The sequence below is a fragment of the Chrysemys picta genome, chromosome 7 (genome assembly GCF_011386835.1).
Source record: "Chrysemys picta bellii isolate R12L10 chromosome 7, ASM1138683v2, whole genome shotgun sequence".
Lineage (NCBI taxonomy): Eukaryota > Metazoa > Chordata > Testudines > Emydidae > Chrysemys > Chrysemys picta.
In genome coordinates this window covers 124,633,656-124,649,305 of record NC_088797.1, presented here as the reverse complement: position 1 = coordinate 124,649,305, position 15,650 = coordinate 124,633,656, and the positions used below count along the sequence as shown (strand labels likewise).

The 15,650-nt window shown below is 42.0% G+C and overlaps 1 protein-coding gene and 1 long non-coding RNA gene across 28 annotated transcripts in view; one reads left to right on the top strand and one right to left on the bottom strand.

Moving 5' to 3' along the window:
• Positions 1 to 15,650, bottom strand: part of NT5C2 (5'-nucleotidase, cytosolic II) — an 80,845-nt gene that overhangs the window by 62,710 nt on the left and 2,485 nt on the right. For 11 of the 27 annotated variants that reach the window (XM_065552596.1, XM_065552577.1, XM_065552574.1 and 8 more), the window contains exons 2-3: positions 1,749 to 1,808; positions 104 to 220 (exon numbers count right to left, since the gene is read on the bottom strand). The exons of 13 other annotated variants lie outside the window; for them this stretch is intronic. Coding sequence is in view for 3 of the 14 variants with exons in the window: in XM_065552577.1 (XP_065408649.1) it covers positions 104 to 167 (64 nt within the window). In the remaining 11 variants the exon portion in view is untranslated. Of the gene's footprint in view, positions 1 to 103; positions 607 to 1,748; positions 1,809 to 4,540; positions 4,585 to 15,650 lie in introns of those variants that run through there. 3 more of the 27 variants (XM_065552576.1, XM_065552581.1, XM_005303488.5) reach the window with 3 other exon arrangements.
• Positions 3,044 to 10,143, top strand: LOC135972811 (uncharacterized). The gene is made up of 2 exons (XR_010589346.1): positions 3,044 to 3,732; positions 7,358 to 10,143. It is a non-coding gene; the product is annotated as an uncharacterized LOC135972811 (long non-coding RNA).

The following is a 15,650-nucleotide window of genomic DNA, read 5'->3' as shown; positions in this document are numbered from 1 at the left end:
TTTTGTCTGTTCTGGGCTCATGTGTTCAGTTTTGATATCCCTAATATATTTGTTAATACTACTGTTAGGCATCCACACCATGGACAGAATCATAATACTTTACCTTGATTCTCTTTAGCACCTGGCATCTCAGGATCCCAAAGCCCTTTACAAACCTTAATTCTCATGACACCCTTCTGAGACAATTGGTGTTGTTATCCCCATTTCACAGACTGGAGACCTTGGGGCACAGAGAGGTGAACCGCATGTCACTGAAATTAACTGAGGTCATAAAGCAAGTCAACAGCAGAGATGGCACCTGAATCCAGGAGTTCTGACTCCAGGTCCTCTGCACTAATCACTATACTGCACTCTCAACTGTGGGTGTTGTAATACCCAAAGTGGGGCTAAACATCTCTAATATACATTGTGTGATATTATAATGTGTGTTCAAGGGTGTATGAGATATTTTAATATGTATTCAAGCATACACGTATTCTGATTTTAATATTTAGCATTGGTTGGATTGTATGGAAGTTCAATGTCTGTTAAGAAAGTCTGAAAACTTCTACAGCTATGGAGTGCTGCTTGCCAGAATAATATTTAGATTGACTCAGTCTCAGCAGGTTCATTAACAAGGCATCTTGTAATTTCCACACAACTCCTGACTTTTCTTCCCTTTTTGAACTCTGCACTGACCTTTTCTTATCCCCTATGTTCCAACAGTGCTCCCAGCTTTTCCTACTTGTTTGCCAGCTTCCATCACCTCAGTCCCTTCTTCAATGCAGAGTATGGTACGATGACATTGAACTCATCCACACTGAAGTCCTCTTTAAAGGCCCACCTCTGCTGCACTGCTTACTGTGATACAGTTAGCATAGTCTCAACTCACGGCAATTAGTTAATGTTTTTAGATGGCTCTGAGCATGAAAAGTGCAATATAACGGTTAAACAGTATTAACGGGCAGGAATTTGCTGTTGAATTCTTGTTCACACTAACTGCAGATGTGCATGAATTGAATTGAAAATATACCCTGTAGTTTGCAAGTTATACTAAAAGATATAACTTGGAGGGGGGAGGGATAGCTCAGTGGTTTGAGCATTGGCCTGCTAAACCCAGGGTTGTGAGAGGGGGTCACTTAGGGATCTCGGGCAAAATCAGTACTTGGTCCTGCTTGTGAAGGCAGGGGGCTGGACTCGATGACATTTCAAGGTCCCTTTCAGTTCTAGGAGACAGGATATCTCCATTAATTCAATAATTCAATATGATTGGATTCATAACACTACACCTGTGCCCCATTAATTGCACTGGCTTCTCATCCATTTCTTGGTGTTATTTAAGATCTATAAGACCTACGTGGGTTGGGTTGTGTCTGCCACAGGGCCTCTCTCTCTCCCTGTGCACCACTGCAATGGCTGAGATGTTTCTGCCAACAGTCCATAGGGAGCTGGTCAAACATTTCCTGGTCATGCATTTATTTCTTATACTTTGGTTTACAGACGATAGTCTCTAGCAGGTTATTTCTGGATAGGTGTGGTAGTAGAGGGAAAAAGCTGTTTACGGGGCCCATTATGGACAGTGATTTAATTTCTGGCCAAATATCCCCTGTGTACACAGGTGCTATGGTAATTGCTGCATAATTAACTATTAATTAAACAAACCAGTTTTTGTTAACTTGGATGTCTTTTCTAGACACAATGTGTATTGACACTCTTACGCAAAATATTATTAATTATTTGTATCACTATAGTCATGAACCAATACTCACTGTGCTAGGACTGTACAGACCCAGAACAAAAGACTGATCCTCCCTCAAAGTGCTTACAATCTAAGTGTAAGAAAAGAGACAACAGATGGAAACAGAGACAGAGGGGGGAGTACAATGAAATAAGGAGACAACATTGATCAGCATGACAGGCAATGGTCTCGGCACACCAGCACCCTAACCCTTGTCAGATTTTTTTATTCATCGTGGGAAAGGAGAGTTTTGAGGCGGGATTTGCAGGAAGATAATGAGGAAGCTTTGCAGATGTTTAAAAGGACCTCTTCCTAGGCTTGAGGAGCAACATGGCAGAAAGCATGAAGTTGCTTGTTTTAAAATGTAACAGGTGGGAGAAGACAGTTGGCTTTACTGACAGAGGCAGGAATTGAGAGATGGGTGGAGGAGGAGGAGATTTGAAAAGATTGAGTGGGGCAAGATTGTATTTATCAAAGCTAGAGAAAAGAGCACTGCAGTAATAGAGACACAAGATGATGAGAATGTGGACAACAGTTTTAGCTGTGTGGATGACTAATACAGTAACTGCTCACTTAACATTGTAGTTATGTTCCTGAAAAATGTAACTTTAAGTGAAACAATGTTAAGTGAATCCAGTTTCCCCATAAAAATTAATGTAAATGGGGGGATTAAGTTCCAGGGCAGCTTCCCCTACTCTGCAAGCACCGGGGGCGGGGGGGGCTCAACCCTCAGCCTGCCCACTCCACCCCTTCCCCCAAGCCCTCACCCGTGACCCGCCCCTTCCCCCCCCTTTACTTCGCACTGCGTCCTGGCTCCTCCCCCCTTCCTCCAAAACACCCCAAGCCAGCTGATTGCCGCCAGCAGGAGGCAGGGAAGGGAGGGGGGAGGCACGCTGAGTCCTCGCTCCTCCCCCCTCCCACCTGCCTGGGGCAATCAGCTGGCTTGCCGCGTTTGGGAGGCAGGGGAGGGAGGGGGAGCCTGCACGCTGAGTCCTCGCTCCTCCCCCCTTCCTCCTGCCTCCAAAACACCGCAAGCCAGCTGATTGCCACGGGCAGGGGGAGGAGGGGGAAGGTACGCCGAGTCCTCGCTCCTCCCCCCTCCTTCCTCCCTCCTGCCCAGGGCAATCAGCTGGCTTGCGGCGTTTAGGAGGCAGGAGCGAGGACCTGGCGCAGGCTCCCCCTCCCTCCCCCCCTGCCTGGGGCAATCAGCTGGCTTGCCACGTTCCCGGGTCAGGGGGAGCCTGCACGCCGAGTCCTCGCTCCTCCCCGCCCCGCCTTCAAAACACCGCAAGCCAGCTGATTGCCGCGGGCAGGAGGCAGGGGGAGGAGGAGGAAGGCGCTGATCCGACGGGCGGGAGGCGCTGTGGGGAGGGGGGGCGTAGGGAGGCTGCCAGCTGTGGAGAAAGCAGGCAGCCAAACAACGTAAGAGTGCAGCATTGCACAACTTTAAATGAATATGTTCCCTAATTGATCAGCAACGTAACAACGAAACAACATTAAGCGGGATGACTTTAAGTGAGGAGTTACTGTATTTATCGTTTCTTTAGCAATGCCTAGCCAAGGATCTGTCATTAATTAAGGCTTCCAACAGTCCTGTGGAGTAGGCATGTATTATTATCTCCATTCACAAGACCACCCATCCTCCCTCAGATAGTTATCACATCTTCGTCTGTCTTGAAACAGGAGCCGTAAGTCCTCTGATAAGTTAATTAACATATTTTCCAGTCTCCATGGAGCTTCTGCGTCTCTATATCCTCTGCAGAATTGCTGTACTGCATCATCAGTGCTGGCTTTATCATTTCCGGCGGATAAACTTATGCCTCTTACATTAACAGTACACCAGGGGTAACACTAATTTTCTGCTTTCTCTACCATGCGTGCACAGTACTGTCGTACATCTAGAAACAAATAATACAGGCCATACTTGCAAGATGGGAGACTCTATCCTGGGAAGCAGTGACTCTGAGAAGGCCTCGCAGGTCATGATGGCCAAGTGTGACACTGTGGCCAAAAGGGTAAATATGATTCTGAGCTGTATAAACAGAGGAATATCAATTATATTTTAAATTATATTTCTTTTGTATTTGGCACTGATGCAGCCACTACTGGAATACTGTGTCTAGTTTTGGTTTCCAGAATTCAAGAAAGATGTTGATAAACTGGAGAGGGTTCAGAGAAAAACCACAAAAATGATTAAAGGATTGGAAAACATACACCTCTACCCCGATATAACGCGGTCCTCGGGAGCCAAAAAATCTTACCGCGTTATAGGTGAAACCGTGTTATATTGAACTTGCTTTGGCCTCGAGCATTTCCGTTATTAATAGTCAGCAAACATGTCTGGCCCCGCCCCCTGACTGACCCCTCAGAACCTCCGACCCATCCAACCCCCCGCACTCCTTGTCCCCTGACTACCCCCTCCAGAGACCCCCTGCCCCTAACCACCCCTCCCAAGACCTCACCCCTATCTAAGCCCTCCCCCGCTCCTTTTCCTCTGACCACCCCCTCCAGAGACGCCCCCCCATCCCTAATCACCCCCAGGACTCCCACGCCCTATCCAACGCTCCCGTTCCCCGTCCCCTCACCACCCCCTGAGACCCTCTGCCCCTTATCCAACCCCTCGGCCCCTGCCTGGCACCCTTAACACGCCACTCAGAGCAGCGTGTCGGAGCCAGACACACTGATCTGCCGGAGCGTGCAGCCCCGCCCCCCCAAAGCACTGCTTTACCGTGTTATATCCGAATTTGTGTTATATCCGGTCGCGTTATAGTGGAGTAGAGGTGTACCTTATAATGAAAAATGTAAGAAGCTCGATCTGTTTACCTTAACAAAGAGAAGGTTAAGGGGTGACTTGATCACAATCCATAAGTACCTACATGGGGAACAGAAATTTGATAATAGAGGGCTCTTCAGTCTACAAGACAATGGTATAATAAGATTCAATGGCTGAAAGCTGAAGCAAAACAAATTCAGACTAGAAATAAGGTGCAAATGTCTAATAGTGAGGGTAATTAACCATTGGAACAACTTACCACAGGTTGTGGTGGACTCTCCATCACTGGAATTTTGTTACTCAAGATTGGATGTTTTTCTAAAGATATGCTTTAGTTCAAATAGAAATAAAACAAGTGCTATGACCTGTTAATCAGGCTAATTGATCACAATGGTCCCTTCTGGCTTTCTAATCTATGAATAAAGGGGACTCCTGCCCTCTACAATGATACTAATTGACCACAAAACCAAGACAATGCTTTGAAGTTGTTAATACAATCTCAGTGTATGGACAAAAGGTTGCTTTTGGGGAATCTCAAAGTGCACAAAAAGCTTCCGCTCATTGTAAATGAATGAGAATTTTACAATACAAGACTTAGTCAGAGCCCTCAATATTGCACCTATTCTACTCACTCTATTAAGACTCCTTCTATTAAGAGCTAATACAATCCTAGGATGCATAAACAAGGGAACCCTGAGTAAGAGTAGAGACATTATTTTACCTCTCTATGAGGCCCTGGTGTGACCACTACTGGAATAAGGTGTCCAGTTCCAGTGTCCACAACTCAAGAAGGATGTTGATAAATTGGAGAGGATTCAGAGAAGAGAATGACTAAAGGATTAGAAAACATGTTTTACAGTGATAGACTCAAGGAGCTCAATCTATTTAGCTTAACAAAGAAAAGGTCAAGGGGTGACTTGATTACAGTTTATAAGAATCTCCATGGGCAATAAATATTTGATAATAAGCTCTTCAATCTAGCAGAGAAAGGTATAACACAATCCAGTGAGTAGAAGTTGAAGCTAAACAAATTCAGACTGGAAATCAGGTGTAAATTTTTAATGATGAGAGTAATTAACCACTAGAACAATTTGCTAGGGGTTGCTGTGGATTCTCCATCACTGACTATTTTTAAAACATGACTAGAAGTTTTTCTAAAATATATGTTCTAGGCAGGGTGGATAAAAATCAATGCTTTTTTTTAATAAAAAAAATTGATTTTATTTTATTTAAACCAGATTTTTTTGATAAAATGCTTTTTGAGGAAAAAACTTATCTAAAGATATCTTTGAGCTATAATGTATCTTAATTAAAACTATCTCATCATGGAATAGGGATTATAACTTCTAATTCTATAGTATGAGACAATATATTCATGTAATGTCTAAGAAAAGTTTTGTAAATGAGTTCCAATAGTTCATGGATTAGGGACCCAATCTTATGGGGCTCCAGGGACTTCTGTATAGATCATTTAGGTTAATCTTTCTATCTACCCAATGGGACTCAGTGCTCAGTCTAGAAAATACCATCAGAGATGCTTAGTTTTGCAGTTCTCAAACTATGGATGTGCGTCTCCAGAGATAACATGCTTGTTATAGGGTTACCATACGTCCGGTTTTTCCCAGACATGTCCGGCTTTTTGGTAATCAAACCCCCGTCCGGGGGGGAATTGCCAAAAAGCTGAACATGTCCGGGAAAAATACCGGCCGGGCACTTCCCCTCCCGCGGCTGCTCTGCTCCTCCCCTGACTCTTCGGCTCTGTTTAAGAGCCGAGCTGCCCGAGCGCTCCGGCTTTGGGCAGCCCCCTCGCCTCCGGACCCCAGCCGCCGGCCGGGCACTTCCCCTCCCAGGCTCCAGCTGCTCTGCTCCGGCGGCGCAGGGTCCGGAGGCAAGGGGGCTGCCTGAAGCCGGTAGCGCTCGGGCAGCTTGGCTCTTAAACAGAGCTGAAGAGTCAGGGGAGGAGCACAGCAGCTGGAGCCCGGGAGGGGAAGTGCCCGGCTGGGGGCGCAGGGTCCAGAGGCATAGGGGCTGCCCGAAGCCCGAGCGCTACCGGCTTCACGGTTTGCCGGGCAGCCTCCAGACCCTGCACCCCAGCTGGGCGCTTCCCCTCCCGGGCTCCAGCTGCGCTGGGGAAGCGCCGGCCGGGGGCGCAGGGTCTGGGGGCTGCCCGGCAAACCGTGAAGCCGGTAGCGCTCGGGCAGCCCTTTTCGCGTGGCTGGGAGGGAGGAGGGGGGGGTTAGGGCGGGGACTTTGGGAAGGGGCGGGGAATGGGCGGAGTTGGGGCGGGGAAGGCGGTGGCAAAGGGGCAGGGCCAGGGCCCGTGGAGTGTCCTCTGTTTTTATTTTTTAAATATGGTAACCCTAGCTTGTTAACAGCAAAAATGTTTTTAAATAAATAATATATAGAGGTGAGAAATAACAGACCTCAACCCTATTGTCCCTCTGCAAATTTGTGTACACAGAGTCAATCCCTTATCTCTCTCAAACTGCAAAGTTTCAAAAAGTTCAATGAATAGAAGAGGGGGCGGAATAGATCTGGACAAGGAGAAGTCGTCTAGAGATAAATGTGAGAAGGGAGGGACAGGCAGTAGAAACAAAAGTGAAATTGTTTGAGCAGCATATTCCAGAAGTCTTGAGGTCTTTCTGAGGGTAGCCTTTATTGATTTGAGATCTACCATACCATTCTCTCACTAGAAGGGAAAACCTATGATGGCAGCAGGCCATAAAAGAGACCCAGTTTGGGAATATTTTAATGAAGTTCCTCTAACAGTGGGTAAAACAGGATGCGTGCAACATGCAAACAGTGCAACAAAGAAATGCAAGGCCTGGTTGCCCGAATGAAACATCATGAGACATATTCTCTCTCAGGAGGAAGCTACGTTGAAGATGATGAAAGGAACATGTCTGAACATGCAAGATCTTCAGGTTGGTGAACTTTTTTTATTTCATACTTCTTTCTTAAGGACTGCCTGTCTTCCTTCTGGACTATTCTTGAATTCTCATGTTTGAGCAAAAAATATAGTTGTTACTCTATGGTACTATCATTTTAGATGCAGTTGTGATAAAAAATGAATAGCTGAAATAGGCAGATCTTCCTTTTACAATTTCACCTTTAAAGTAGTACTGAATGTCAGTGAATGCAATGAGTAATACTAAATGCGCAGTATGGTAATAATAATTAAATAACTGCATTGACTTATTTTCTTTAGGAGAATCCATCCTCAACATACAGGATTCTGAAGACTATCCACCTTCAAGATCAACATCATTTTCTATAGTTTCAGAGTTATCTGCCAATGATAGTGTTTCAGTCACATCATGTATGTCACATAGCCACAGTATATATATCACCTGTAGCAAAAAGAAGAAAATATCTCCATCATCCAGAAACAACCATAGATAGGTTTGTAATAAGAACCAGCAGATTACAAAAAGAGGTAATTGATGAAAAAAATTGCCCGGTTTGATTATGCAACAAACTCTCCTTTCTGTATGATTGAGAACGCACACTTCATTAACATGGTTCAGTCATTAAGACCAGGATACAGTCCACCCAACAGAGCAGATGTTGCAGGCAAATTACTGGATAAAGTGTATCAAAGAGAAATTGAGCAGCATGCAAAAGGTCTAGAGGGTAAAATTATTAACCTGAGTCTTGATGGGTGGAGCAACGTCCACAATGATCCTGTTGTATGTGCTTGTGTGACAACAGAAGAAGGGAATGTTTTCCTTACAGAAACAATTGATACATCAGGAAATGCACACACAGTGGAATACTTACAAGAAGTAGCAGTAAAAGCTATAACAAACTGGGGGGGGAGGGGGAATTCAAATGTCTAGTATGCAGCTTGCTCACAGACAATGCTGCAAATGAATCCAAGATGAGAATAAATTATTTAGAAGAGAGTCCTCAGCTAATAACATACGGTTGCAGTGCTCATTTGATGCACCTCCTAGCCAAAGACTTCAGTGTTCCAGAAATAAAGGCTAATGTTGTTGAAATTGCAAAATACTTCTGTAACAACCACTTTGCAGCAGCTGCTCTGAAAAAAGTGGGAGGAAACAAGCGAACTCTCCCACAAGATGTGTGATGGAAGTGGTGGACTGATTTGAGCATTATATCAAGAACTGGCCTAATCTGATGACAATTTGTGAACAAAATCGTGAAAAAATAGATGGCATTGTCACAGCCAAAGTTCTCAAAATTGGGCTTAAGAGAAATGTTGAACTGCGTACCCTGAAGCCTATTTCTGTAGCCTTGAACAAAATGCAGGGAAATAGCTTTTTTATTGCTGACACTGTTGAAATTTGGAAGGCACTGAGTGAGATCTTGAAAAGAGAAATATGCAATGACAGAGTTAAATTACAAGCATTAAAAACAAAAAAAAAATGGGACAAGCACTATCTCCAGCTCATTTTCTTGCAAATATTCTCAATACTTGGTACCAGGGGCAAACCTTAACTGCTGAAGAAGAGGAGTTGGCTATGACATGGACATCCAACAACCATCTCTCCTTAATGCCAACTATAATAAACTTCAGAGATAAGGGTGAACCATTCAAGAAACATATGTTTACTGATGATGTTTTAAAGAAAGTCACACCAGTGAACTAGTAGAAGTCACTTAAGCACTTGGATTCAGAGACTGTTGAAGTGATAATCTCACTTTTAACAGCAGTAGCTTTTTCTGCCGGTGTAGAAAGAATATTTTCTTCCTTTGGACTAATTCATTCCAAATTGAGAAATCGTTTGGGACCGCAAAAAGTAGGATAGCTTGTTTTTCTTTTCCAGATTATGAACAAACAGGAAAATGAAGGTGAAGACAACTGAGTTAGCTGCAGAAGCCAATATTTTAAGTTTCTCATGTTGACCAGGCTGCATAGTCAATTTAATTTTTGTTTTTTTGCTTTTAAATATTTCATTTAACTATTTTAGTTAAAAACAATTTTAACAAAAACAAACCTGATTTTAAAAAACTTGAATGTTTAACTAAATTCAAAAATTCATATGCTTGTTTTGTTAAAATATTATATGTTTGCTGTTGAAGAAAAAAATCCAGAATACTTAACATTGTTGTTTTAGTTAAATAAAACAATTTAAATGTCTGTCTGGTGATGTTCTCCTCCTAACACAGCATGGCAAGAATATCCTCCAAATATTAATGATTAACCTTATGAATTGGAGATAGTTCACCTCCCAATGACTTCATAAATATCTGCTTCAGTTACCTTTGGTAAATAAAATAACCAATCATTCATTTTCTGATATAGCTGTAAAACTAATCTGAAAAGTTTTCAAAATAAATCACTGTTTAAAAATGTATAGTGTGTACCTTCTAAAAATGAAACCTACATCTATCTCTGAGTTGTGAAGAATAAGTATTAAGGTTATAACAACCAATAAGAATGCACTTTTATGTAGAAATCCATGATTAAATCGAGTCTTCCTGACTAGTGATTTAAATCAAATCCACCCTGGAGAATTCTGTTCTTTCAAACAAACAATCTGCCTGGTACTAAAGTTAGACTTACCAGCCTGTAACTGCCAGGATCATCTCAGGAGCCTTTTTTTTAAACGGGTGTTATATTAGCTATCCATCAGTCATCTGGTAAACAGGCTGAATTTTACTTTTCTATGCTACAGGTTTTGTTATTACACCAACTCAGTCATGGAAAAAATACAGGACACCTCCCTACACTTTCATGTGGCTGCTCTTTAATAATAAGCTCTATAAATGACTGCAATATATTTTAACATGTACTATGCAAAGAGCAGCCTTCATGTATATATAGTGGTCAGAATCCCAAGCTGATCAAATAATCCTGAGATCTGCACTGTCAAGTTAATTTTGTATTTAAAATTATTTTTTTTCTGTTTGTATTTTACCTAAGAAATATCAAAATGCCACCTCTGGTCTTTCCTGGTTTTTCTAGAAGACTTTATGGGAGTCTCAAAGAATGTATATATTGTGACCTCTCACACTTTAGTAAATGGCCCTGGGGCACCGAATTTTTGACAAAGACATAATTTGTCCAGTGGAGAAAGGATGGACTTGTGGTTAAGGCACTGACCTAGAACTCAAGAGACTTGGACTCAATAACCAACTCTGTCACAGACTTCCTGTGTGAACCTGGGCAGGTCACTTAATCTCTTGTGCCAGAGATACTTCCCTACCTCACAGGGGTGTTGTGAAGATAAATCCATAAATAGTATAGTAACCAGATATGAAAGGGGTGCCTGTTGGATCTCTTTTTAGGGGGTACTATTATTTATATAGCACCAAGAGCACAACAGGCACTTAGCTTACCATCAGTCTTCTGGGGTTCTCCTTTTTTGCACTTATTTTTTATTGTAACTCTTCCCTCCACCCCACTCTCCCAAAAGCTCTGTATTAGATGGCCCCAGCCTTTCACCTGACAATGGCAGGAGCCAGCTGCATCCACCCTAAATTCAATACCACTCCTGGGTTAGCCTTCGAAAACCTGAAACACTCCCTTAGCCAAGGGAGTGAGCATGCTGCCTCTGCAATACTCCCAGCCTATCAGACTGGGGGTCTCAAGACATGACCCATAGATATAATCCACTTTTCTCATCCATCCTCTCCCCAAATGAAGGGTGACTGATTAAAATATCTATGTATCTTATTTATCATTCATTATATGCTAACAGTGAATTTAAATAAAATACATCTTCTGAACTGTGTTCTAACCTTAATTGCTCAGTCCAATCTGGTAACCCTGCAGCACTTTACATGTGATAAGAAAGCCACACTGACCTATCAGTTGAACAAGCAGGAAGATGAGGAAACAGGTAATGTGACATTCATATCTGTGTTTAGCTGCAGTTACAGCATTTTGTTTTTATAGATAAAGCGAGCACCATTAATTTATTTTCTGACCTGTTTTTTCAGTCAGCAGTGGGCTGGACTGTCACATGATCTGCTCTGCCCCCTTTCCCTGGGAACTTCTGGGGCTGGTTCGCTGACTGAGTCAACCCAGAACACACCAGCTAGACTCACCTGGGTTTAGGGATTATGATATATCCTAAACTATCGGTTGAGTTTATCTCCCTGGGATACCTCCAACTCTTAATATTTAAAAAACTGATGCAAAACTGAGTTATTTTTGTTAGTAATTAATGGAGCTGGATAGATCAATTACCTCACTGTGATTGCTATGGAGAGCACTTTCACAGTGTGTCTTCACTTGAGGGTTCAATTTTTTTCCACTTCATTAAACCCTCTAGGAATGTTTTCATATATAAAGTGTTCCACACATTACACAGATGTCAGTGTGGAGAGCTACAAACATCTGGGCCAAAGCCAGCTAATTCAAGGGCCTGCTCTTTTTGCTTTCTTAAGCAAACAGTGAAAAATGAGACTATTTCACAGCATTCTGTAGGAGCGCCTAAGGAAAGCTACATCTTTATTTTTTCCTTTCCCCCAGGCCAACCCTACAATCTGCCTATTAAGTACACACTCAGTATAATAAGTCTTTGTTTTGAAACAGTCTGAGCGTAACTGGGAGCTGTAAATATTATTCCTGTGGTTAGATAACTAAATTAGACCTGGTTTGTGAAATGACTTCAGGACACAGCTGGGCACAATGGAACACCCCATCCCCTTCTCTTTTTTTCAAATGAATTTGTACTGGTGAAAGGAGCCAGATTGGCAGTTTTGGAGGCTGAAGTTATCTGTTTAGCCACAGAATGGGTACAGCACAGTCAGTATTAGTGCAAGAATCCACACACTAGACCCAAGTGCTTCATGCTGGTTCTGGAAAGAATATCTTCAGGGCTCTTCAAAGCTTGTGCCTTTGCCTTCTACCTGACTCCCACCCCAAGTTAGAGATGCTATGTTCAAACATTCATATGTTTGATTTAAAAACTGAAACAAGATGCGGAAATAGCAATATTACATCTACCAATATTTCACTACTGTAACCTTCATTCCCCCTTATCTCTTCCTCCACCTTTGTTTATTCATATCTTTGCTGTGTTAAGTCTGATCTAGCTGATAAGATCCACAAGCCAAGGACCTTTAATTTTAATGTCCTAGGTGTGCATCAGCAGCACCGTATAAACAAATATAGGGGAGAAGGGATTAATGGCCCATTTAGGCCTTGGTCTCTACCAAAAAAGGAAGTATTTCTTCACACAACGCACAATCAACCTGTGGAACTCCTTGCCAGAGGATGTTGTGAAGGCCAAGCACTAATAGGGTTCAAAAACTCATGAACGATAGGTCCATCAATGGCTATTAGCCAGGATGGGCAGGAATGGTGTCCTTAGCCTCTGTTTGCCAGAAGCTGGGAATGAGCGATGGGATGGCTCACTAGATGATTACCTGCTCTGTTCATTCCCTCTGGGGCACCTGGCACTGGCCACTGTCAGAAGACAGGATATTGGGCTAGACGGACCTTTGGTCTGACCCAGTAGGGCCATTCTTATGTTACATATCAGCAATTGTGACCGTGAGTTTTGCAACAAATGTACATATGTAGAAGAACTTGACTAAGATTGCCAACTAGCAAGAACTTTTAGTCACTGCCAATCTATGTCAGATTTTAACAAGTGACATAGCAGTGGAAGGCTTTGCCCAGGCACAGAGATATTCAGTACTATACTTAAATAAGTGGGTGCAGTGGCTAAGTGTCAGGGAACTAATACTCAGGACAATGCACAGGAAATACTATGGAATGTATTATAGAGTTATACATTCTACTACATAATATGGTAGTCATAAGACTATCTATATTTAAGGGATTATGGCGCTTCTCAGATGGGTAGAATGACTCCTGTCTTACCCCCCCCCCATCATCTGAGGCAAGATATCATTGTCCATATATGTACAGTCCTTAACTTAGCCCGTTGTGCTTAGATACTGTAAATGCTAAAATGTTTTTCATAGCACCGGTCTGACCCTTCAACATACATTCTGAAAGTGAGGAGCTTGGGGCAGAGTGGTTACGCTAATTTAGCCATATTTAGATAATAAATTGCTCATGGCAGCCACCTTAAATAACAACACTGAACTTTTTGCAGATATTGCATCAGTTCTATTTATTGTACATTCTGAACTTCCTTTGTGGTAATAAAGGAAAAGAAAAATAAACTTGTGTTGAGTGCTCTCTATTGGCAGGACATAGCCTAACATTTTAGGAATCATTCCAATGAATGGTTATCCATAACATTAAAATAATACAAACCACTAATACTTGGATCTTAGCCATAATGCATAATAATGTTTTTTCAGTAGCACAGAGTGGGTCTTTTACACTTAGAAAAATTTACATGAAAATTCATAATATGGAGATATCCAAAGAACAAGTTATGCCTAGACACAGAGTAGCCAATCATCAAAGACTAATACTTTGGCCTTCTTAAAAGATGCCAGTAATTCAAGTCGTTTTAAAGTGAGCTTTATGCTGATGATTTACACCACCACAAATTGGGGGAAGAAAAGATACAGGGCAGACAAAGCGGAAACTCCCCAATGCTGCCTTACTGATGTGTCTCAGATCTAACAGAGAGTGAAGACATTGAGGAGTGTGACAGGAGATCAGTCCCAAAGCCCATTCAATCCTTGTTCTCTTTAAGACAGCCAAGCAGGGAGCCTGTTAGGATGTGGAACTTTTCCATGAGAAATTGGGCTAAAACCACTCATCATTCACTTCCCAGAAGGCCAAACAGCTGCCAGATGATAACAGCTTTGGGTCATTACATAGCTCTGCTAGATTTTAAACCAATGGCCAAGTAGCAGTAGGCTCTGCTGTATCAGATCAACCATGTCCCACAGCACTCTATGATCCAAGTCTGCAGAACTGACTAGGCTGTTTAGCTCCCATTGCACATCATCAGTCTGATTCTACCTATGTAGGATATCAGGGAGGAGCTGCCAACAGTCAACCTTTCTCCCATGCACGTATTCTGGAGCGGTTTATCTGTTTCTCCTGTGGATCTCAAAACTTAAGCTGAGCCTGAACCTGCAAACTAACTTGTGAGCACTACAAGCCTAATCTATAACCTGGTGGTTCTCAACCAGGGGTACACATACCCCTTGGGGGTACACAGGGGTCTTCCAGGGGGTACATCAACTCATGTCAATATTTGCCTAGTTTTACAACAGGCTACATAAAAAGCACTAGCGAAGTCAGTACAAACTAAAATTTCAAACAATGACTTGTCTATACTGCTCTATATACTGTACACTGAAATGTAAGTACAATATTTATATTCCAATCCATTTATTTTATAATTATATGGTATCAGTGAGAAAGTCAGCAATTTTTCAGTAATCGTGTGCTGTGACACTTTTGCATTTTTATGTCTGATTTTGTAAGCAAGTAGTTTTTAAGTGAGGTAAAAGTTGGGGGTACGCAAGACAAATTAGACCCCGGAAAGGGGTACAGTAATCTGGAAGGTTGAGAGCTACCCCTATAACCAATCCCCTGAGCCATCTCTTCCCTAGACAATAGTTTCTATTACAAACTACATTTTATTAATCAGATTAAAAATCATATTTAACAAGCCCACATTTCCTTTTCCATCTTATTTGAGATATAGTATATAGAGCAGTATAGACAAGTCATTGTTTGAAATTTTAGTTTGTACTGACTTCGCTAGTGCTTTTTATGTAGCCTGTTGTAAAACTAGGCAAATATCGACATGAGTTGATGTACCCCCTGGAAGACCCCTGTCTCCCCCCAATACACTTCATTTCTCTCAACACAGACATTTCCACTTTTGTTTCTTCTCATTTTTTTAAATAAAGGTTACTTTTGAGGTTTTCCCCAAAGAGCATAATGCTTCAATGTTCAGGTTCCAAACATTAAGGGAGACTTTTTTTTTAAAGAAAACTATAAGTTGAAGTTTGAAAATAGCCCAGTGTAAATATTTCTAGTGGTTTTAGGTTTTATAAAGCTTATTTTTCCAAAACCTAAATTTGAGTTGAATCCTAAATTTGGAGGCATCCTTCACACTTTATTTAAACAAGCTTTATTTTAAAAAATTGCTTTTAAACTGAAAAGCTGCCTGACAAATTTCAACTCAAAGTGATTTTTAGCAAATGCTTTATAATAGTAATGCTAGAAAAGCAAATATAATATTAGCACAATTTCTGATCTCAAACCTCAACTGAAAATGTTTCTCCCACTCTAAAAAT